Source organism: Girardinichthys multiradiatus, chromosome 18 (genome assembly GCF_021462225.1).
Source record: "Girardinichthys multiradiatus isolate DD_20200921_A chromosome 18, DD_fGirMul_XY1, whole genome shotgun sequence".
Classification (NCBI taxonomy): Eukaryota; Metazoa; Chordata; class Actinopteri; order Cyprinodontiformes; family Goodeidae; genus Girardinichthys; species Girardinichthys multiradiatus.
The window spans coordinates 17,162,175-17,185,707 of record NC_061810.1 but is presented as its reverse complement, the minus strand read 5'-3'; the positions used below and the strand labels follow the sequence as shown (position 1 = coordinate 17,185,707).

At 39.1% G+C, this 23,533-nt stretch overlaps 1 protein-coding gene across 2 annotated transcripts; it reads right to left on the bottom strand.

Annotated features, from left to right (window-relative positions):
* Positions 1-64: 64 nt before the first annotated feature.
* LOC124883789 (dapper homolog 1-like) lies at positions 65-22,230 on the bottom strand. 2 transcript variants are annotated; one of them, XM_047391119.1, is made up of 4 exons: positions 21,048-22,230; positions 6,206-6,338; positions 5,715-5,825; positions 65-4,025 (listed from the first exon to the last, which is right to left on the bottom strand). In XM_047391119.1, exons 1-4 carry the CDS (start codon positions 21,276-21,278, stop codon positions 2,524-2,526), a joined length of 1,977 nt encoding a protein of 658 aa, XP_047247075.1. In that variant the 5' UTR covers positions 21,279-22,230; the 3' UTR covers positions 65-2,523. The 2 variants fall into 2 exon arrangements, with proteins under 2 accessions (XP_047247075.1, XP_047247076.1); XM_047391120.1 differs by lacking the exon at positions 21,048-22,230 and adding an exon at positions 9,555-9,693.
* Between the last annotated feature and the right edge of the window lie 1,303 nt (positions 22,231-23,533).

Here is a 23,533-nt window from a genome sequence, read left to right as displayed (position 1 = left end):
AAAAAGACAACATATTCTATTACTAGTTTAATTGATAAACAAACCTGAGCACCACTAACATTCCTTGAAATGGTAATTTTTGAATCATTTATTGCATCATAAAAAGTCAGAAAAATCCACAAAAGTGTACATAAAAGGTACCAAGTTGAGACAAAAGTACAATTTACATAGTACATTCATTGCAAACAAGGCCATGTGATGATGTATACAAAAACCAACATATATACAAAGGTGTTTTCCTGTTTTTTATTGTGCACTGAAACATACTTTAAACACATACATGAATGTATACTGATACAGTGACATAGCCTCTACTGGACCCTGTGACTCACAGATGCCAGTTCATTGGTGCTTATTGGAGTTGAGAAGCCGTAGCAAACGGTACATATTAGTACATGTATGAGTTAATCCACATAGATGCAGCATTGAAGACAGGGACAGTTACAATAAAGTGTGATGCATTTAGTTCCTGTTCAGAGTTTCAACATTAGCCAGTAAATGTTGATGCATCTTTGGAGCAAAGACAAAATATTGGGCTGATAAAGCCTTGTGTTGATCACTTTCAATAAATGTCTTAATTTGGGATTTGATGCCAATTAGAAGAGTAAAGTGTTCAAATGAATCTCCCAAAAAGAGCAGTGCAATATGCTGATTTGTGGGAAAATATAGATGAGTATTCTTTCTCAGGTAAATATTTCTAATAAACTGCTAGAACATGGACAGACTTTGAGCTGCTGCAGAGGCGACATTCGAAAGTTCCCAAAATATAAAACAATTACCTTCTAAAATAATATTTAGGTAAATCTAGCCAACAATATTCACCAAAGAATATATTTGTCTTTATTATGATTACCAACATGCTAAAAATAGGGTGCCAAGTAAGTAAGTACAGTCATTGTATAGCAAGGAGGTTCTGGGTTCAAACCCTTCTGGCCTAGAGACTCTCTGTATTGAGTTTGGACGTTCTCTCTGTATGTATGCATAGGTTCTCTCTGGGTACTCGAGTTTCATTCTAAAGTTTAAAATCATGCATTTTAGGTGAACCAAAGAGTATATTGCTCTAAGGTCTAAGTGTGTGAGTTAATATCTTCATGTCTCATATGTTGTCCCTGTGATGGATCGATGCTCTGTCCACGGTGTACCCCTGGTTGAATCTGGTAGATTGAAGGAAACACTGCCCCAAGTAAGATGTCAACTGACTAAACAGAAAGTGCCATACAACTCCTTCAAAAGTAAATCAACAGAGTGTGGCAAAAAACGTAAGTTGCTTATCCTCAGTAATGTCTAAAATCTGGAGCAAGTTAAAGCAAAATGTGAAGGTCGTAAAAGAAAAACATCAAGGTAGACCAAGGAGGACATGAAAGCAGCAGGACATGAAACTCGAGGCCAAATGAGTTGAAAAAAGAAAATGCACAATGACAAAAAAGGAGCACACCATAAGAATTCAGCTGAAATATTTTGATTTATAATAAAATGCAAAACTAGAACCATCATCACGAAATTAGAAGAAACAAGGTTCTAGTAGGCTAAAAAAGAAGCAGTCATGGAGTGCAGATGATTTAATTAAAGTGGGATCCAGTGAACTGAATGTGTTTTGCACAAGGAGAGGGTGAATTTTGTTTGGTGTCATTCCAATAAAGGGCACCTAACAAAATTAATCATGCCTAACCTAATAAAGATCACAGCCAGAAGAAAACATGCACATTTCCACAGTCAAAAATGATGTATGGCTCTGTGTCCAGTAACGGGGCAAACAGGGTTGAAACTATTTTTAGGAAAGGCAGATAAACTTACTGACACTACCGGCAAAACATTCATATTGCACTCCGGTTTGAAAGCTGATTTGTCACCTTTCATACAAGGACATTAGAACATAATTAATGAAAAATATTGGTTTTCTTCAGTGAGATCCATATAATATTTTTCTGGGTTATGATTCCAACAATTTTTTATCTACTTGCGCTACAAAAAATGTCATTGATTTTACAAAGCCAGAATGTTATGTGATAATTATTAAATTGCCTTTGTGTCATATGTGTAATTTCTTATTATTGTTTTTAGCCACAAAGTAAAGCAACTGACTGAACATCCTCTAAGAGTTGGGATTCCATGTGTTCCTGTTGCAGATAGTGATTTCATGAACAAAACAGATTTAAGTAATTAACTTAAATGGCAATAACAAATAAACAAAAAAAAACAAAGCCAGTCGCCTAATTTTTTGGCCGTCTGTTATCACAGTGTAACATGAAGCAATGAGAACAGAATGGTGCCCATCATTCTAGTATCTGATGGTTGTCGAGTGGGACATAATTTCAACCAGACAGAAAGAAGACGTCGATCTACATTTTTAATCATTTTCATGAATGCATCTCATCAAGGACACAGTAGAGCTATGTTTAATCTTAATAGAATGGTTTATTATTTAGTGTAGGATTTGTGACCGAAAGGTGCAGCCATGAAGCTGCTCAGAATTGTTTTATATCTTAATGGTAAAGGTTGTATAGGTTTAAAACAGATTTTGACTTAAACAGTGGTCATGACTTTAAGAGACCCTGTGCGGAATCTGAGAATCTTCTTTTTGAGAGCATGGGAGGCTTTGATCTTGACAAAGGCTTTGGGCTGAGTCGCGGCACTGGCAGAAGCTTGTGGCGATGCAGACGATGAGGACGAGGTAGAAGCAAGGCGAGGTGGTAGTTGCTGAGGCCACACAAGCCCACCGCTTTCATCCGAATCGCTGGACAGCGAGCTGGAAGGCGGGGAGTACACCTCGCTCATGCTGGACTCAGATTCTACGGGGGCGGCTCTGGCGTAACCTTCCTCACTCTGACAGAGGGGAGCTCGGGCCTGAGAGTCCTGGTGCCATCGCTGGGCGGGCTGTTGGTGGGAATGGGACTGGGAGCAAGTGTGACCGTGACGAACTTTTCGAGACGATCGTTTGTGCACCTGCGCTGGATTCTGGATCTCACTCTCATCCTGGCTGAGCTCCAGGTTGGAGCACCAGCGCCGATTTCCACTGTGGCCCTTGTTGGCTATTTGGGGAGCACTGATTTGGCTTTGGTTCTGGACAGGATTGTTGCGTCCCAGGCGCCTTTCTGTGGTGCTGTACCTCCTGTCAGGAACCATCCTCTGTCCTGGTAGATTGTTTTCAGACGGGGATCGGTTGGTTTTGTTGTGTGCCTTCTTGGATTTTTGTCGATCATTGTGACCTTTTTTAGGAGCTCTGGACTTTGAGTTGGGCTGATCGGGAGAGGCGGCAGCTCGGTTGGCCTTTGACTGTTCAGGTTTGTAGTGTCTGGGGGACCGTACAGGAGCATGACAGGCTTGTCCTGGAATAAACTGAGCACTTACTAAATTGTGTACTTGATAAACAGAGGGTTGTGGATGAAGGTTTTGTTGGGAGGATGGGGATTCACAGCAAAGGTCAAGATTCCCAACGCCACAGTTTGGCTCAAATGAGGACAGAGGTGATGGTAGTCTCCCTGTCATTGGGTTTGATCTAGGCTGGGGGTAGGAGAGAGGCAAATAACAACCCTCCTCAAAAGATGCGGCCTCTGCACTGCAGGCCTCCCCCTCCGGCAGGTCACAACCCCATTCCTGACTCTTAAGGTTTGCTGATAGGTCAACATGGGGCTGAGGATGGGGGTCAGGAAGGCGTTGCTCTGTGCTTAGAGAGGGAGTTCTTCTGTGTTGGGAACTGTGTCCGGAAGCACCGCAGTATGGGGGGTCAGGGGTCAGGGTGGTGCGAGGCTGACATGGCCGAGGTAGGAGAGCGTAACGCTGGATGAGACTCAAGATGTAACCCTCCACTCTGAAAGCCTGTTGGTGGTCATCCTCTGTGATTTTATCCTCGGCAGGCTGCTGCTGCCAGGTGTGGCTGGCATTGCTGGGGTTCCACCACCAAGAGCCCCCAACTGATCCCTCCTCTACAATGCCCTCCAGTGGTGGATGAGGTGCAGAGAAAGAACGAGGAAGGTTGGGGCGAATAACTGGTACATCAAACTCCCCATTCAGCATGAAGTTGTCTCCTAATTATAAAGAAAAACAATACTGTAAGCTCAAATTTAGTCATGTCTATAACAAGCACCAACTATGGAAACAATTTGTAACAATAAGAAGACTAATGAGGCTACAAACGTCTACTGGGGTGTTTGTTGCTATGTGTGAAGCTGCACCTCTTTACATAATTTAACGAGATGTTCTCTGCCACATTGCTTGTTGTTTTCAACATTTGCCATCATATACTTTGCTAACCTTTTATTCCAAATTTGGAATCTGTACAGTGTAATACCTAATATGCCGATAGCAACTTTAGAGGAGCTGCAGAGAGACACAGCTCAGGTAGGAGAATTTGCTGATATGAAAACAAACTTTACCAATTTGCACTTTGTAGATAAGAGGCAAGAAGAAAGCAATTGTTAAAAGAAGCCATAAGATGTCCAATTTAAAATTGCTGCAAGCCATGCAGGGGACAGGCAACCATGCGGAAGAAGGCCTTGAATTTTTCGTCTCCCGGCAAAATTGTGCATCTGAAAGCTAACACTGAAAATTCCAGCATGACCACAACCCTAAATGTACAGCCGAGGTTACAATGAATTGGATTATATCAAAGCGTATTTTTTTTGTTAGAATGGCCCAGTCAGGGATCCGTTTGTCTTCAGTCTAAATTTGGAACACTGCTAGAGACAGAATCCAACTTGCTGCTGTGTATTCACAAGAAAGGTAGACAATGTTAAAATCAATAAAACAAATTAAGCTTAAGCTGCTGAATTATTTTTTCAGAAAATCACTTTGTCCTTAAATGCATGTACAAGTTTCATCTAGGTAAATCAATTTTGGCAAAAATAATCATCAGATTCTGTGTAAATTACTCCCCAAAGTGATGATTTTGAGATTGCCGTTGTTTAAAGACTGTGAAAGTCTACTTTGTGATGGTGTGGTTTCAGGAGTAGGACCCAAAAGCAGACAGGCAGGAGCAAATCGGTGAAACTAAAAGGTTTAATAAATACACAACAACTTACAGACAGGCAAAAGGTGGATAAAAACGTGGAGCAGACACAAAAAAGCCTTGGACATGAAACTGGCTTGGCTTGGCAAAAACAGTAGCAGACGGCAGAGCAGATGAGATGACAGTATAATGATCCAGCCAGGAATGTATAAATACAGCTGAAGCTATTAGACTAACTAACTAAGTGCAAGTCGAACAAATGAAGCTGACTGCAAGCTGACCGTGGCAGGGAGTGGAAACAAAAGCATGAATGGGCTCAACAGAGAAGCAATAAAACAATCTAACCAAAGGAAGATCTTAAAGAACATAATTAAAAAGCATGATGGACAGAATACAATCACAATTAAGGAATTCAAGTGTTACCTAGAAGACATACACAATAATCAGAACAAGAAACTAAACTTAAAGTAAATGAACCAAAGCACCACATGGAAAACAATCACAAACAAGGTCCAAAACAAAACTCAAACGCCCTCAGATCGTGGCACTTTCTACCTGGCACATTTTGGACTAGTTGTTAGCTTCAAACTGCGCAACCCCAACCTTTGACAGTCTGGATTTATACTAAATGGAGGTAAGAGCATTATTCACTGCCTATAACAAAACCTATGACCACAAATCATTAGCTGACCATACTAATAAGAGCACATTTTGAAGATGGACGTGTGTCAGGTAAACTTCAGGTTAACCATCTCCTGAGTTTTCTTACCTAGAGACTTAGGCCTGTCATTGGTGTACGTCCAGGGGGAGACACGCTCAGTGGGCTCAGCAGAGGAAGATTTTCCTTTTGGTGACTGACCCTCATTTGAATCATAGAAACCTAGGACAAGACCAAAAAGAAAGAGATATTATATTATTATATAATAAAATAATAGGGAGGTTTGTTATTTGTAATACCTCCCTCTTCTCCATTATTTTCAAAAATTTCCTGCTGGATAGTTTCAAACCACATTCTGCAAATAATCAACAAAACTGATTTATAAGCTCCCACAGAGTGAATAAACAAGATAAGGAGGAAATTTAAACGCATCATCAGTATAGTTTGAATAGGAAGAAAATTGCTTTGTTGGATAAAGCTTTAACACAAATAACACAAAAGCATAGTTATCTGCAGTATTAAAATAATACAATGAGATAATTTGAACTTTCACGGCTGACAGATCTGTGGGGACAGAAAAGCTTTTAAACACCAGGAGTTACCAGAACTCGGCCGACTGTCACCGGTTTCTCCTTGAGCTCCCTCACAGCAGCTGTCATCGATGTCAATCTTCAGATCTCCCACCTGCTGTTCCAGTGCCTGCATAAGGCCCCACGGAGAACTGTGGAGAGCACTCTGCAACACAAACACACATGGTCTGTTTACCTGCTCTATCTCTGTGTTTTTCTGTACGGTTGATATGAAATCTTTCAGTAAGCATTAGGAAGCAACATGTGGCAATTTGGATATCGAACCAAGACTTGAAATTAAAATAGTTGTGTTTCTGGAAGAGGTACAGCTGTATCTTTTTGCCCCTTGCTTCCCTAGCGACACCTCTTATTTTGTTTGACATTTATTTCTTCTTGTGTTTCTGAAAAAATTAATTGTCTGTCCATTTACTTGATGGATGTGAAACATAAAAGAAATGATCTCTTTTGAAGCTGCATTAACTGATAAACACAAGCTCTTACTGAAATGATTTGGGAGAGTAGCTTCTTTTCATCCTATGACAAGGAATGAAAATGGCTAAAATATTTCAACACCAAATGTCAGAACAAACAAAAGCGCACCACATACATAGATATTTTTATTGCAAACTTGTAACCAAAATTCAATTAAGGTTACTGCAGCTCAATGCTTTGCATTATTGAAGTGCATCCACATGCAGCACCAATATCTGACACTATGGGCTCCAACATTTAAAACTTAAATGGAGAGCAGTCAGTTGGAACATGAATAATTCAAGGATGTCTGATGAGAGGGGGGTGTTCACACAAATACACACACACACACACACACACACACACACACACACACACACACACACACACACATGCACAGATAAAGACACATTCTATAAGCAAATGTGATTAAGGATAAGGACAAATTTATGACACAAACACAAATAATTGGCATGTTCACATGGACTTAATTATTTGGAATAAAAGGCTGATTGGAATAAAAATGCCAAATGTAAACGCTCTGATGGGAATATTCTGATCTGATTTGGCTCAATTGGAAAGAGATTGTAATCCGAATGAAAGGGGTGATTTATGCCAATCCACAATCCAAACCATGTCCATTTAAACACTTATTCCAATTGTCGCATTCTCACTGGGGCAAACTGACCTGATTGCACATGTGCCCTATATCAACATGATGCATTTCTGCCATTAGTGGCAAAACCTTTAAAAACAATTTAAAAAGACAATGTAGATGAACTTGGGGGGGCAGGACTGGATAAAGCCCTGCTTCTTTCTGCTCCTTTCGAACACCTTCTGAAAGAAAGAAAGAAAGAAAGAAAGTAAGAAAGAAAGAAAGAAAGAAAGAAAGAAAGTAAGAAAGAAAGAAAGAAAGAAGAAAGAAAGAAAGAAGAAAGAAAGAAAGAAAGGAAGAAAGAAAGAAAGAAAGAAGAAAGAAAGAAAGAAAGAAAGAAAGAAGAAAGAAAGAAAGAAGAAAGAAAGAAAGAAGAAAGAAAGAAAGAAAGGAAGAAAGAAAGAAGGAAAGAAAGTAAGAAATAAAGAGAAAGAAAGAAAAAAAAATGAAAGAAAGAAAGAAAGACAAAAATGAAAGAAAGAAAGAAGGAAATAAAGTAAGAAAGAGAAAGAAAGAAAGAAAGTAAGAAAGAAAGAAAGAAAGAAGAAAGAAAGAAAGAAGAAAGAAAGAAAGAAAGAAAGAAAGAAAGAAGAAAGAAAGAAAGAAGAAAGAAAGAAAGAAGAAAGAAAGAAAGAAAGGAAGAAAGAAAGAAGGAAAGAAAGTAAGAAATAAAGAGAAAGAAAGAAAAAAAAATGAAAGAAAGAAAGAAAGACAAAAATGAAAGAAAGAAAGAAGGAAATAAAGTAAGAAAGAGAAAGAAAGAAAGAAAGAAGGAAAGAAAGTAAGAAATAAAGAGAAAGAAAGAAAGAAAAAAATGAAAGAAAGAAAGAAGAAAAGAAAGTAAGAAAAAAATGAAAGAAAGAAAGAAAGAAAGAAAAAAATGAAAGAAAGAAAGAAGGAAAGAAAGTAAGAAAAAAATGAAAGAAAGAAAGAAAGAAAGAAATAAAAAAAAATGAAAGTAAGAAATAAAGAGAAAGAAATAAAAAAATGAAAGAAAGAAAGAAAGAAAGAAAGAAGAAAGAAAGAAAGAAAGCATTGCACTGACAAGGAAAATAGACACAGAGCTCTGGTCAGTCTGTCAGTTTTTACCAGCCTGGCAATCATCTGACACTCACTCTAACATCTGTAGACACTTGCATGCAAGCTTGTCTGGATTTGTTAACACACACATTTGTGTATCTGTGACTTCTGAGGACAATGCAATGACCTGTAATTCTACTCTAACTGCTTGGAAAACCTTAAAACATACCAGAAAAAAAATGTAACCTCATTCTTCTTCATTTTCTTCATTTTGTCCCCATATGGGGATGGCATCCATACTATGTGACCGTAAAAACAAACCCGGGTCCCCACAACATGAGTAAAAGCTAAACCTCACACATGCATGCACACATATACACACAAAGGTCCTTCAGTTTGTTGTAGGCAATGCTACTGACACTCAAGCCTTCAATTCCAGAAGATTGAGCATGTCCTCGTGACAAGGTGACACTATTTTTACACTCTGGACCTTCAGTAATGAAGCGCCTGCTGCTGCCAGAGCTCTTCTTCACTTCTTTGGTCGCCGTCTTTGTTTCCCAGCGCCAAATTAAACACTGCTGCGAGGAATGTACACAGTGAGCAACGCAGTTGATGAGAAATCACAGAAAATCCCATTGATCACAGCGACATACCGTGTTTTTTTCTCTTGATCTTGAATACAGTCCACTCTTTTAGAGCAGACTGTCTCCTGTTGGATTCGACATATTTTTCAGAAAATTCACACTGATCTTCTTTTAGAATCCTTTCCCCCCTTACTGATAGAAAAAAGCTTAGTCCCAACTGGACTGGATACTGGACTGGATAAAAACAGTTCCCTTCATTGAGCATCTTGATGACCAAACACCTGCAAATCAGTAACGTCCGCATTGTTACTGATTAAGGCCTTGCTGAGCATGTTTTAGAGTTCAGTATAATTCAGGGATGTGTTGGTCTTAGTCAATTCTTTCAAATGGGCAAAAGTCATCGTATCTTTTTGTAACCAAACCCCAATCAGACTTTCCATTGGTTTTTAAAGAACACACCTATAGAGCCACACCTTTTTTCAGCAGAAAGGCACTACCATTTATGGATAATGATGTGTCGTGAATGATAATCGTTATAAACAGAAAACATTGTTTTCTTGACAAAAATGGCCATTTTAACTGAAAATATTGAATGAATATGTGGGTGCTTACTTTAAACATAGAAAAGAACAGAGTGTGCACTCTTACTTACCCCACAGATTCTACGCAAGAAGATTGGCTAAGGGTCATTTTCAAGAACTTCCCAAATCACCCACCACAGTGTCCACTTTTGGAACACTTTCAGCCCCAGGATTATGAAACAATTAGAATCTTGGCTTCAGGCGAAAAAGAAACCCAAGACTGAGCGATGAAGACACAACAGTTGTTGCCATGGCAACTTGATAATTTGTACAGTGATTCAGAAGCCAGACAAACAACGTTTCTAAGGTCACCACAAAATGTCCTGCTGATCTTCAAGAACTACATTTAAAATTCTATAAATTCAATCAATAAAGACGCTCTTAAAAAGGTCCCTCTACATGTTTACTCACAATATTTAGCCACCACAGTGGGAGACTGTAAATAAGTAGTTTGCCATCATCCATCTACCACAGGAGTAGAATAGATTTACAGTAACATTTTAGGGCAAAATGACAGATTATGGTGAGAAAGCCACCTGTAGACAGATTTATAGTGTCACAATAAGAAAGTGAGACTCAGCTGCTTACATTCACTGTCGCTTTGTCTCACACAATCACTGCATTGCTCCTAAAGAAAAAGATCTTGGGAGTAACATGCTTGCGCACACCCATACACATCAGAGTGGACTTGTTTAAGAATGTATTTAAAACGCTGGTCAGAGTGTCGGTCTGTTAGGTCTCCAAAATACTGCTTTCAGACAACATTTGTTCTGACCTCCTCCTCCTTACTACAAAAATGCCATGAGAATCTTCACAATATGATTCCATTTTTGAGCTAGAGTTTTTGCTATTACTGCTGTCGTCATGATTGACCACATGTGTTATGCACTGATGTTCAAGTTTAATTTGTTGTACGCAGCATCATCGCTCCTTGAAGACTTTCAGCTGCGTTCTTGACTGCTTTGAGGTTGTTTTTTTATTTCAAGCTTTATTAATATATTTCCCAACTTCAGACATGAAAATGAATCTAATTACCACAAGCTACAAACCTGTACACAGTTGAAAAGGAGAAGCAAAAATGTTTATATATATATATATATATATATATATATATATATAAAATATATATAAAATATATATATGCTCTTCAGCCAAGCACTCTAGTCTATTTGCCCTGCTTTGTCCCATATGTGGTCATAATGCATATAGCTGCTGTTGTAGAGCAAAGATCCCCAAGTGATGCTTCCAACATGACCTCTTCACCCCAAACACTGTCCTTTCTTTGTGTAGACAACGCTGCTTATTGTCTTACTGTACACAAAGCCTCAGCGTTGGTGCATCAATACATTTTGAGTAGAGATCTTTGTTTTGGCTGCTGGTAGGTTGGTTGGGTAAAGAAATGGGCTGGAGGAGGGGACACTATTGGAAATCCACTTATCAATGATTCTGTGTCATGCAATTGATTGTTGACCACCTCTTTAGAAACACACACACACACTCACACAAAACACACACATAAATACAAAGACTATTTCGATAATGCTGGTTTTGAAATAATAACCCTGTCTTGGTGGAGAAGAAGACTATTTGATACATAGTGAAACATGTTTTTTCAGACTCCTTGGCAGACCTCACAATAGCATGCTGACAATGTGTGCACTGTAGCACTGCTGTTTTACTGCATCCTGTGTCCCACAGTGGTGGGGGATGTGGGAGACAGTGGACGCGCTGAAGCCAGACTCTCTTAGAATCAGAGCTGTTACACAGCAGGCGAACAAAACATCTGGGATACTTGCATTTTAAATTGAACAATTCCATAAATGAGTCCAGTTACCAACAGAACCATATCACAAGTAATAAAGACAAAGCATTGATAAAAGCAAAGAGTTGGATGTGTTATCTTCAGCAACATGAAGGCATGCTGAACTCAGTCAGATAAAAGAGTTTGTGCAGGTCAAAAACAGAACAGGCGTTTTCTCTGATCATTATTACATATTTCACCAGAAATATGTAATAATGGCCATGTTTGTCCACATCTAAAACATGCCGGAAAACATGACACAAAACATGCTTAGAAATCTAGAAGTATGTGTTGGTTACTCTTTGCTCTGTGTCGAGGACCACTTATGCCCCATAATTACAAATTACAGATTACTTCTGACCAAAATGATGTGCTTTTAACTCTGAACTCAGTAGAATAAAAAATAAAAGAGACAGTGGAACAGACTGGCCTTTAAAACTAGAGGATACGAGAGAAGGTTTTGAGGAGATTTGGAGGCTAAATTGTTAAATGTCGGGGAGCACAGTTGCAATGTGGTATTGCAAAACTGCTGATTCTTATGAAGGGGTTTGACCAGTTTTGCTTAAAAGATTTTAAACAATACAGAATACATAAAAAACACAGTTAAATGCATAATGTATCTTGACTCCTACGGCAGTAAAAATTTCTCCCTGTCCTCTATCTTCTTCTTTGTCCTTCCACCCTATACGGGTTTTTGGCTAAATGTATACGGCTGCTTATTTGTGATGAAGGGATTCCTTGTATTGATCCTTGCACAGTTTTGGAAGTTTTACTGAAAAACTGCAGTGTTGTGTATTCTTCATTATATGCAGCTACAACATGTTCTGTAATAAGAACACTTTCAGAATATAAAGAAGAGGAGAGACACGGCATGTGGCCAACATGCCTGACCCTATGTAATTAAAGCTATGTTGTGACTGGATCCACACAGAGAAGTTTGTGGGAGACCTGATCCACACACACTCATACATGCACATACACACACCCTGCCCCCAATTTCACTGCTTGACTCTACTTCTGATCTCTTATTTTCATAAGCCTATGGTCATATTTTGCATCCCTTATCTCAACAGTGTAAATGTTTCTTTAAGATTCTTTCATTCCAGTTAGACAGAGGCCCTATTCTGAAAGCATGCAGTGTTTATATAAGCAGAGTACACTCTTGACTCTGTCCTACAACGGTTTGTAGGAAGCAGCTTGAGTTGAACAGAATCCCTAAACAGACACACACAACGGGCTCAACTTATGTGAGTGAGGAATTTTCAACGTACTTACAGTCCACTTATATAATAATATTTTCTACAGAGCCATAATTGTCTAAGTCTAAGCATACAGCCTAAAGAACACAAGAAACTGCACAAAGCAAAGCAACAAGAACCACAGAGCAAGACATGCAAATGATCTGTCATTGATGATTGATATGTTAATGTCTTAACACCAGAACACACACAATCTGATGGCTGATCACACAATCCTGCAGAGGATCTTCTAAGGATAAACTTTCATTATCAAGATATACAGATATATACACTGTACAGTACCAATGATGTTGGTTATATGTTTCATTTTGGATAATCAGGCAAACCAGAAAAACATTTTGAAAGGTAAAAGCATCTCCATGCATACCAATCACATTAGGATTATAGGTAAAAATTAAATTCAACCTAAGAAATTAGCAACATATGTAATAACAACAAACATAATTACAAATATAGATCAGTGTTTAAACAGGAAACAGGTAAAATTAAACTTCAATTTAGCAAAAGCTGCACAGCTGGAGATGTTGGGGTGGGGGGGGGGTGGGGGGGGGGGGGGGGGGGTGCCTCGCAAGCTTGTTATTGCTGATGTTAAAAAAAGAGTGAGAAGACATAGAATTCTAGTTTGATTATATGTTGCAATAGACTGCCATACATGTCTGCATTTAAAACACACATATGATGAATAAACTCTTTGATCCACAGGGTTTCTTTTATAATATATCACATTGGGCTTCTAACATCAACCTCTCCTCCACTAATTAAGGCACGTGTGTCACACATTCATGCAAAATTCATATAATCCTTCACAGCCTTTCCAAACTCTCTCAGCAGGGTTGCTCAGAGGCAGGTCAGAGCTCCATGCTTTCTCAGCTGCTGTCTGGCGTCCTGCAGCTGTCAACACCTTCATCACCCAAACACTGTATCCAGGAATAATAAGGCCCCTCACTCAGTCCGGGGGCCCGCAGTCACGTCAGAAACACGCACACACCAACAAACACACCCGTGTGGTCTCCAGGGTCAAATGTTTATGTGTCACACTTTACTGGCTTGAACCTGTACATTGAAGATGAGAATGGGGGGATTTGTCTCGGCCGCAGATGGTGACCTTACATTTATGAAGTCTCAATCTGTGACTGTAATTAAAGTCGAGTCGCGCACAAGTTCCCTCACAGGAATTACCGACTTATTACCAAGATGCACGTATGACCTGAACAAGTTCATAAAAATCGACCATAAATGAGTTGACTTGCTATGTTGGTTTTTGCTTGTTTTCTAGTCTGTGCACAGATGTGAGGCGCAGAAGCACTGGTGCTCATTGGAAACACATGCCCGGGAAGTATCTCTCAAAATTCAATTTGTGTTAATGTTGTTTTGGACGGAGAGATGGACAAAGTTCAGTCTCAGACGTTGAGTCAGACCTCACTGCGTCATGGCACTGGAAGGTCCGCTTATGTGCGCCTCGTCATCTGACAGAGATCGACATGATTAGTATTCTGCTCCATATGCGCCTTTTGTTAGGCCACCGACGGAGCAGAGGAGCAGACACAGGCAGGGAGGAAGGAGGTGTGGAGACAAGACCCTCTTTAATAATGTCTTCTTTTTATGACAGCGTATTGGTTGAGAAAGCGCATCAGCCAAACAAAAAGAAAACGCCAAAAGGCACAGAAACCGTAAGGCTTAATGAATAAAAATAAAGGCTAACTGTTAGAATTTAACTTATAAAACTGGTTTGACAATTTGTATCTATTTTATCTGAATCAGTACATCTGAATCAGTGTTTTCAGTAAAATTTATGTAACATAAAGAGCTAAAATAATTGAGTTACATTTACCCCACGCATTTTGATGCTACTCTGATTTTTATTGACTTAAAATGTACACAATTGCAAATATTTGTGAGAATGTATTTTAAGATCTAAATGGAAGTACAATATATCTGCACAATCAGCAGTTCAAAAGTAATAATTGAATACAATCATAAAAGACACCTCTGCTAGGTCCCCTTTGGCAGTAGAATCAGGACAAGCACCTTCAATGTTCCTTAATAATGTCAACTTATTTATTCTCCATATTAAAAATGAAAAAAAAAAGAAGGTTTACGATAAAGGCATAAAATTGGATTTAAATAGTAATACGTGGAATATAAACCTTTTATCTGACACAGCTAAGAAATTCAGCATGCTAGCAATTTAGACCTTGTTAAAGCTGGATTCAGAAACTTTCTCAGTTACAAGTCTCAACAGTTCTTCATTTTTCAAAAGTTGATATAGTATTGTGAAAAAGTATTTACCCCCTCACATATTTACTCTGAGTTTGTTCTTTTTTCAACCATAAATGTTTCAGATCATCCAATGTATTTTTATATCAGACACAGATTATCAGAGCAAATACAAATAGGAGCTTTTTTTTTTTTAATGATGATTTCATTAATCAAGATAAAATAGCTATCCGTACCAAACTGATCCCATGTGAAATAACAAATGCTTCCTGACACTTACTGACAGCCTACCAAAGGCCTACCAAACTACTCCAGGAGCGGATCACTCATCTAGGAGGCCAAAAAAGAACTCAGAACAACATCTAACGAACTACAAGCCTCACTTGCCTCGAGTAAGGTCAATGTTCATAGTCCAACAATAATGAAACTGTGCAAAGATGACGTCCTTGGGACAGTTCCAAGGCCAAAATCCCTTCTGACCAATAACAACACAAAGACTCACCTTTCACATTTGTCAAAACATCTCTTGATGATTCCTAAAATATTGGTAAAACATGATGTGGACTAAAAATAAAACAGTATTTCAGAGAAAACAACATCACAGTATGATGAACATGTTGGTTGCAGTGTGATGGACTCCATTGCTGCTTCAGGACCTGGACAACTTCTTGTAATTCCTAGAATCACAAATTCTGCCCTGCAGTAGACAACTGAAGGGGAATTACTTGCAGTTTGTGACCCTAAGCTTAAGTCAACTTGGGTTATGCATCAGTACATCAAATCAAAGCATACCAACATGTCCGTCTTTGTACAGCCTAAAAACAAAAAATAAGGTTTAAAATGGCCTCGTCAAAGTCTGTACTTAAAACAATAACTTCCAATTTGGCTAAATTTAACAATTCTTCAAAGATGAGTAGTCTAAAATTCCTCTGTAAGAACTTATAGCCAATAGTTTTTCTTTTTTTTACAAGGATTTATGTTGGTTTATATACAGGTCCTTCTCAAAATATTAGCATATTGTGATAAAGTTCATTATTTTCCATAATGTAATGATGAAAATTTAACATTCATATATTTTAGATTCATTGCACACTAACTGAAATATTTCAGGTGTTTTATTGTCTTAATACGGATGATTTTGGCATACAGCTCATGAAAACCCAAAATTCCTATCTCACAAAATTAGCATATCATTAAAAGGGTCTCTAAACGAGCTATGAACCTAATCATCTGAATCAACGAGTTAACTCTAAACACCTGCAAAAGATTCCTGAGGCCTTTAAAACTCCCAGCCTGGTTCATCACTCAAAACCCCAATCATGGGTAAGACTGCTGACCTGACTGCTGTCCAGAAAGGCCACTATTGACACCCTCAAGCAAGAGGGTAAGACACAGAAAGAAATTTCTGAACAAATAGGCTGTTCCCAGAGTGCTGTATCAAGGCACCTCAGTGGGAAGTCTGTGGGAAGGAAAAAGTGTGACAGAAAACGCTGCACAACGATAAGAGGTGACCGGACCCTGAGGAAGATTGTGGAGAAGGGCCGATTCCAGACCTTGGGGGACCTGCGGAAGCAGTGGACTGAGTCTGGAGTAGAAACATCCAGAGCCACCGTGCACAGGCGTGTGCAGGAAATGGGCTACAGGTGCCGCATTCCCCAGGTCAAGCCACTTTTGAACCAGAAACAGCGGCAGAAGCGCCTGACCTGGGCTACAGAGAAGCAGCACTGGACTGTTGCTCAGTGGTCCAAAGTACTTTTTTCGGATGAAAGCAAATTCTGCATGTCATTCGGAAATCAAGGTGCCAGAGTCTGGAGGAAGACTGGGGAGAAGGAAATGCCAAAATGCCAGAAGTCCAGTGTCAAGTACCCACAGTTAGCAATGGTCTGGGGTGCCGTGTCAGCTGCTGGTGTTGGTCCACTGTGTTTTATCAAGGGCAGGGTCAATGCAGCTAGCTATCAGGAGATTTTGGAGCACTTCATGCTTCCATCTGCTGAAAAGCTTTATGGAGATGAGGATTTTATTTTTCAGCAGGACCTGGCACCTGCTCACAGTGCCAAAACCACTGGTAAATGGTTTACTGACCATGGTATCACTGTGCTCAATTGGCCTGCCAACTCTCCTGACCTGAACCCCATAGAGAATCTGTGGGATATTGTGAAGAGAACGTTGAGAGACTCAAGACCCAACACTCTGGATGAGCTAAAGGCCGCTATCGAAGCATCCTGGGCCTCCATAAGACCTCAGCAGTGCCACAGGCTGATTGCCTCCATGCCACGCCGCATTGAAGCAGTCATTTCTGCAAAAGGATTCCCAACCAAGTATTGAGTGCATAACTGTACATGATTATTTGAAGGTTGACGTTTTTTGTATTAAAAACACTTTTCTTTTATTGGTCGGATGAAATATGCTAATTTTGTGAGATAGGAATTTTGGGTTTTCATGAGCTGTATGCCAAAATCATCCGTATTAAGATAATAAAAGACCTGAAATATTTCAGTTACTGTGCAATGAATCTAAAATATATGAATGTTAAATTTTCATCATTACATTATAGAAAATAATAAACTTTATCACAATATGCTAATTTTTTAGAAGGACCTGTAGTTTATTGTCACTGAAAAAAATAAAATCATCATTTGAAACTACTTTATGCCTTTGCTCAACTAATCATTTCTTTTATTTGCCTCTTTTTTTGCCCAGTTAAATGTCTCTCCAAATAAAGAAAGTGCCTGCGCTAAAAGCAAAGCACTTCTTTCTGAGCTGCACCTTGTGATTAGTCATTCTATACTATGGTAGTTGCGTTCTATGAAGTCTTTTATTTAGTCTTTATCTGTCTTTTTTCTTTGTATCTGCTCCCTTTTTGGGTCTATTCTTAAAAAAAATGTCAAGTCCTTCCACTGCTATGCAGATGACTGCCAGATGTACCTGTCTCTGACACTTAATAATCCATGCTCCATCAAGCCTTCTTATTGTATTGATGGCCTGAAAGGTAGGGTGGCTATGAGTTTCAACAGAAGTTATTTTACGCAGGCCAGGTTGTACCTCACACAATCCGGTTGCTAAGTTTGGCTCCCTGGGGCACTACAACAAACAGCATGTAACAAACCTGGGAATAATTATGGACTCTGGTTCTTAATTTAATAAACAGATCAGCTCTGTTTTTCAGAAGTTTCATACAGTTAGGGCAAATAGCAAAACTTCAGCCAGTTTTCTTGAGAAATTACCTGGAGGAAATAGTACACTTTTATCTCAGTTTTTCCTGAGTGCTGCGATGACAGGCATCCCTTTCACATCTTCAGCTAGTTCAAAATGCTGTCGCCTGCCTTTATGCCTATCTCTGAGCCCGTCTTATCAATTCTGTCTCCATTGGCTCCTTGTGGACCACAAAATTATTTTTAAAATCTTGATGTTGACTTCTAAATGCCAAAATGATCTTGCTCCTCGGTACCTCACTGATTTGCTCCAGCCTTATCTTCTTTTGTGGGCCCTTATATAAGCCGACCAGCTGGTTTAAGTTGTCCCAAAAATTAAGAAGAAATCGAGCTCTCCTGTTGTAGCTCCCAAACTTTGGAACTCTTTGCCTTTGATTATTAGACAGTTATCTTCACTTCCTGTTTTTAGGTCTCTTTTTAAAACCTATCTTTTTCCAATGGTCTGAGGCCCATTGTGAGTTAAGATGCTTATTTTAATAGCTCTATTTTTATGAATGTTTTATTATTTGTTTTATTTATTGGTTTTCACTTTTATTTATCTTATATTTGTACAGCACTTTGGGTAAACTTGTTTTTTAAATGTTCTTTATAAATAAATTTGACTTGGATTCGGCAGAGACTTGACTTCCAGTGCTAGACTGGAAATAAACATGTGCAGTCTAGTAATGACATTGCTCTCCATAAAGCAATAACGTCAAAACTTATTAAATTATTTTCATGACACCAAAGCTTATTTTCTAATTCCATCCATCAATCCTTTGTCTTCCGTTTATCTGGGGTCGGGTTGTGGGGGAAGCAGCCTAAGCAGAGAGACCCAGACTTCCCTCTACCCAGCCACCTGGGCCAGTTCGTCCGGGGGAATCCCAAGGCATTCCCAGGCCAGCCGAGAAACATAGTACCTCCAGCATGTCCTGGGTCTTCCTCTGGGTCTCCTTATTTTCTAATTGTTTATTAAAAACAAATATGCATCAGTTTCATCCCCCTGTTTTTTAATACTGCCTCCACCTACACCTGGTTCTCCCATCAAACTCCATTCAGAATGTGGCAACTCTCACAAATCTATACCGTTCTCTGCTGGACCCTGCACACAACAAATAAATATACTGTTTAGGTAGGACTATTTACCAAAAATGTTTGGTTTATGTTTGAATCTACCCATTTTTAAACATCACATTTACAAACGTACATGCTTGGTAAAATGTAAACTATTTTAAAGGCAGAATTCCTATTAATAATGCATGATGTCATCTCTTTTGTTCTTAATTTATAAAAGAACAAAAAAATTCCTTTATGATTGAGGAATTAAGCATTACTTAAATAAATCAAACTCACTTTAGATATAGTTTTCCACTGGCAAAACATGTAAGGGTCAGGTTTTCTATTTATTTTTACAGTTTTGTCGTAAATCGCTATTTAATCAAATAAAAATATACCCTTCCCAAAACAAATTTCATGCATAAATGCCACTGATCTCATAAGGCATAAAACAACTGCTCATTGTTCGGTTGTGTTTTTGTGTTAGTCTTCTTTTTTCGATCTTTATCTCAAGTTTTCAATCCAATTCATTCTTAAAGGTGTTTACTTTTATCCGACATGGCTGCGCCAAAATGTTTGAGCTCTATTTAAAAACACTGCTTGAATTTTACGGTAAATGTGGTAACAATAAAACAAAAGCCAGCAGTTTGTGACGAGGACCAGGGCAAACTGGGATGTCCAGATTTCATTATCAAAGATCTTCAGGGATCATTTAGAGCCAAGCGGTTATAAAAGACTTGCAGAAAGGGTGATGCATTCCATTAGGATGACTTTCAAATTTTCAGACATTTTCTGCAGAACAGCATCATTAGATGGACTTTTAAAAAGCCCAATTCAATTATTTAGCCCCACTATGCATGCACTTTCAGTACTGCCTTTCTTGTTTTATGAGCAGCAAACCTGCAAAGACAACAATCAGATGGAAAAATGTAGACTGATTCGTACTAGTTAAAGTTGCCAATGTCTTTTGCTTCAGTTTGTCATCATGGCAGCAAGTCTTGTCAGAGTCCAACTCCAGCTCAAACACATATGTGTGAACCCCTTGAATCTCATAAGCAACTAGAATGGTTCTGAGTCTATTGAAACTTATCAAAAGTAGTTTGTTTGGTACAGTGTTTATTTGCACCAGCTAATAAGCTTGATTCTTGTACCCCTTCTGATGTCATTTACTTATATACACACATGGCATAACAGCCAGTTTCCCCAAAAAATTTTGTGTTCTACGAAATCCTACATTGGCAATCCATACTTTATTACCCAGCTGTGTTTTTATTGTCAGTGCACATTTGTTATAAACACAAATACACCACTGGGAAGTCTCCTTAATATCATCCAATATTCCTTTTCATATAGTGCAGACATGAAATACAGAAGAGGCTGTTTGGTGGTGCATATCTCCTGTGGGAAACATTGTTTGCTCTCTTAATTAACCCAGTTTTCTATTCTTATAATCCTGTCATTGTCGCGTAACAACGCAGTTTATAGGCGCAACTTTACAAAAGCTTTGCGTCAAAAAAAGGGAAAAATTCTAGCGAGACAGAAGACAATTATGCATGCATTTTTAGCAGCTTACGAGCTGAGACGCGAATTTCGTTATTTTATGATGTGAAGAAAGCACAAATGAGAGCTTGTTAAGGGGTGAGACCTACAAAAGTCTTCAACGAGGGAACAAAGGGCCATTAAATAGAGGGTCTGTGCCACAAGCGGCGGCTGCTCCTCCCCCTGATTTCGCTACCCACAGGCATAAATCTCAACCCAAAGCACAGAAACGCATTACAGCCTTTCATACAGAGAGCCTATTTATCAAGTTGGGTAACTTTTTTGCAGTTAGAGGTCATCCCAGCACAAAAGGCGCTGGCCCAAACGCCGAGTCCATCTAACGGTCAAGCAGATCACAATGGAGATTCTCCACAGGCTTTCAGATATTTAAAGGGGAGAAAGGACTACATATGACATGACTAAAGAGGGTGAGGTTATGCTGTTTGGAAGGAAGGGAATCCGAACATGCAGTTAAAAAGACGCTCAGCAGAAACTTCTTACCAGCTGACGCCTCAGCGTCAAGTTTTCCTGGCCCCAGCTGTTGAAGCATTCCAGCTCTCCTCTTGAGCCATCCTGGCCCAGAGGCTCTCCAAGAGCCAGAGCTCCCAGCACCAGACACTCCTGCCTCTGCCTGCGGAATTCCAGCTCACACAGCCCTGCCAGACTCGCCTCCAAGCGCTCCTTGGTCCGACTGCGCTCCACGGCTGCTGGAAACGATAGCGCACGCTGCATCTCCACCCCCCACCCCCCAAAAGAAATCGCTATAACGCGCAGGAAAATCAAACTGTGTATTTTCTGCTGTTTTCTGATCTCGGGTTGGCCCAAATTTAAGAGGGCAAACGCAAACTACAGAGGGTCAAACTCCATCCCCTTCCTCATGATAGGGCGGTTATCTTGGAGCAGCGGCATGGTTCCTCCGATCTTCTGTGCGTTGCACATTTTTTGGCTTGCAGCTGTCAAACCCATCCGAGTAGTCCCGCCCTCCGCGGAGCGGTCACGGAGGAAAATTGGGGGAGTCATCCTCCCTTCTCCCCCTACACCCCTTTTTGTAAAATCAGTTTCAGCAGTCACTGGATACCGGAGGCTGGACTGAGGTGTTGAGCTCAAATGTGTCCCATCCCCCTTTGATTCCTTACAATGACGCGTCAACCTCACCCATCCCAGGACTAATGGACTAACAAGGGGGATGGTTATATTTACAGGGATCACGTTGGGATCTGGAAATATTTCATGTGCTCAAGGAGGTAAAAAAAATGAGAGAAGCAGCAGAAGCTACGCGAGAAATGCGTCAAGTATAGAGAACAGTTCTGACAGATTTGTGTTGTGTTCATGATACTGTTTGCATTATTCTGATTCATTTATGACTCAAATAGGGAATAAGTAATTTTTCTAGCCTATTCCCCCTTCTGTTGCTCCACATTTTCTGAGGAAATTGGAACACTCATATTTCAATGAAAAACATGTCTTGATCTTCAAGTGAAGCCTGGATGTTGTTTAGTTAATTTTCTAACTAAAAACATAAAAACAATGCATTCATATACTCCTGTACTTCTATTATATAGATGCATCTCGTTTTACAGATTAAAAATACCTTTTATATATACTTTTCATTAAGCCCATATTTCTGTATTAAAATGGCTTCCTTATTAGTCTGTAATTTTCTAACCTTAAAAGTCATGTTTTCACCATATGTAAGTGAGCAATCATCATAATTAAGAAAAATAAAGGCTTGAAAACATAAGTGTGTGTCCTTAATCTATATATTATGCTTCACTTGGTGAACTGAGTTACTGAAATAAATTAACCTTCTAATAATTTTGTAATTTTTTTAATATGGCTGAATATGGCCCTGATTTGATTGAAGTATCAAAATGAGACTGAGCAAATGCATATTATTAAAAGACGCTGATACTTTTTGGGACAAAAAAAAAGTCCTGATCAGGACATCCTGACTTCTTTATGGATTTGATATGACACTGTGAACATAAAAAGATGGTCATGCCTTTACAATATATGCAGTTTGATTTCATTTCCACCACTTCATTTGGATGCTTAACTTCGTTTGTCACTAAGAGTATCTTCTATACATCTCAACTGTTAGACAGCTTGCTTCTATCTCAGCATCTGTAAATAAAAAAGTCTCAGCATGCTCCACAGCAGCCATAGTTTCAACTACACAGTGTTTACAGTATTGTTCATTTATATAACAGCATTATACTTGGCAATAGCAAGTCTACCCTCACTGGGAAAGTTATAAAAAGCTTCAATTCTCCAAATAACAGTGCTTTCAGAACATGAATTATCAATTAGGTTTTATTCTAAAATGCAGCGACAGATGAATATTTCATATTGATATGTCATGCCATCGTTCTTTCCCCACTTTTTCTTTGAAGAGTCTCTGGAGGTGATGCACACTGCATTCAGCCTCTGGTGGAAATTTAAGATTCACTTTTAAATGTCTTGTAGTCTAAAGGGCTTTAAATAGAAAAAATAAACAACAGCAACAAAGTTTCTTTGGATTTTTAAAAATCTTTATTCATACTTCCCGTCTCTACTTCACATGAACCAAAAAGCCACTTCTGTTTTCGGTTTCTATGAGGCAAAGTCATCGACAAGTCAAAACCCACGCGCAGCGCAGGCCGAATCCTTTTGTCAGTGTGTTTGTGTGCACACTGCAGAAATACACAGCATATACTTACAGTATATTCAACTTGTGTATAAATCTCACTAGAAGTCTAGAGAAGAAAACATCTTCTAAAATAAATAAATAAAAAAGAAATACAGTAGAGTTGCTTTTAAAAAAGAAATACAGCAGAACATGTTTTCTCAAGACACACTCAAAAAAGAGTGTTTGCCAGGAGTTTTGATCAGTGGTCGTTTTCAGGAGGTTGCGAGTGTTTCCTGTTGTGTTAGCACTGTGCTGCATGTTTAGCACGGCAGTCTCGCCAACTCTGTGAGAGCGATGACAACAGCCAACGGGGTGCAGT

Coding starts and splice junctions, on each gene's coding strand:
- LOC124883789 (XM_047391119.1), bottom strand. CDS start 21,278: ATGCAGCGTGCGCTATCGTTTCCAGCAGCCGTGGAGCGCAGTCGGACC. Junction 6,339..21,047: donor TGACGCTGAGGCGTCAGCTG/GTAAGAAGTTTC, acceptor TTTGTGTTGCAG/AGTGCTCTCCACAGTTCTCC. Junction 5,826..6,205: donor TGACAGTCGGCCGAGTTCTG/GTAACTCCTGGT, acceptor GTCTTGTCCTAG/GTTTCTATGATTCAAATGAG.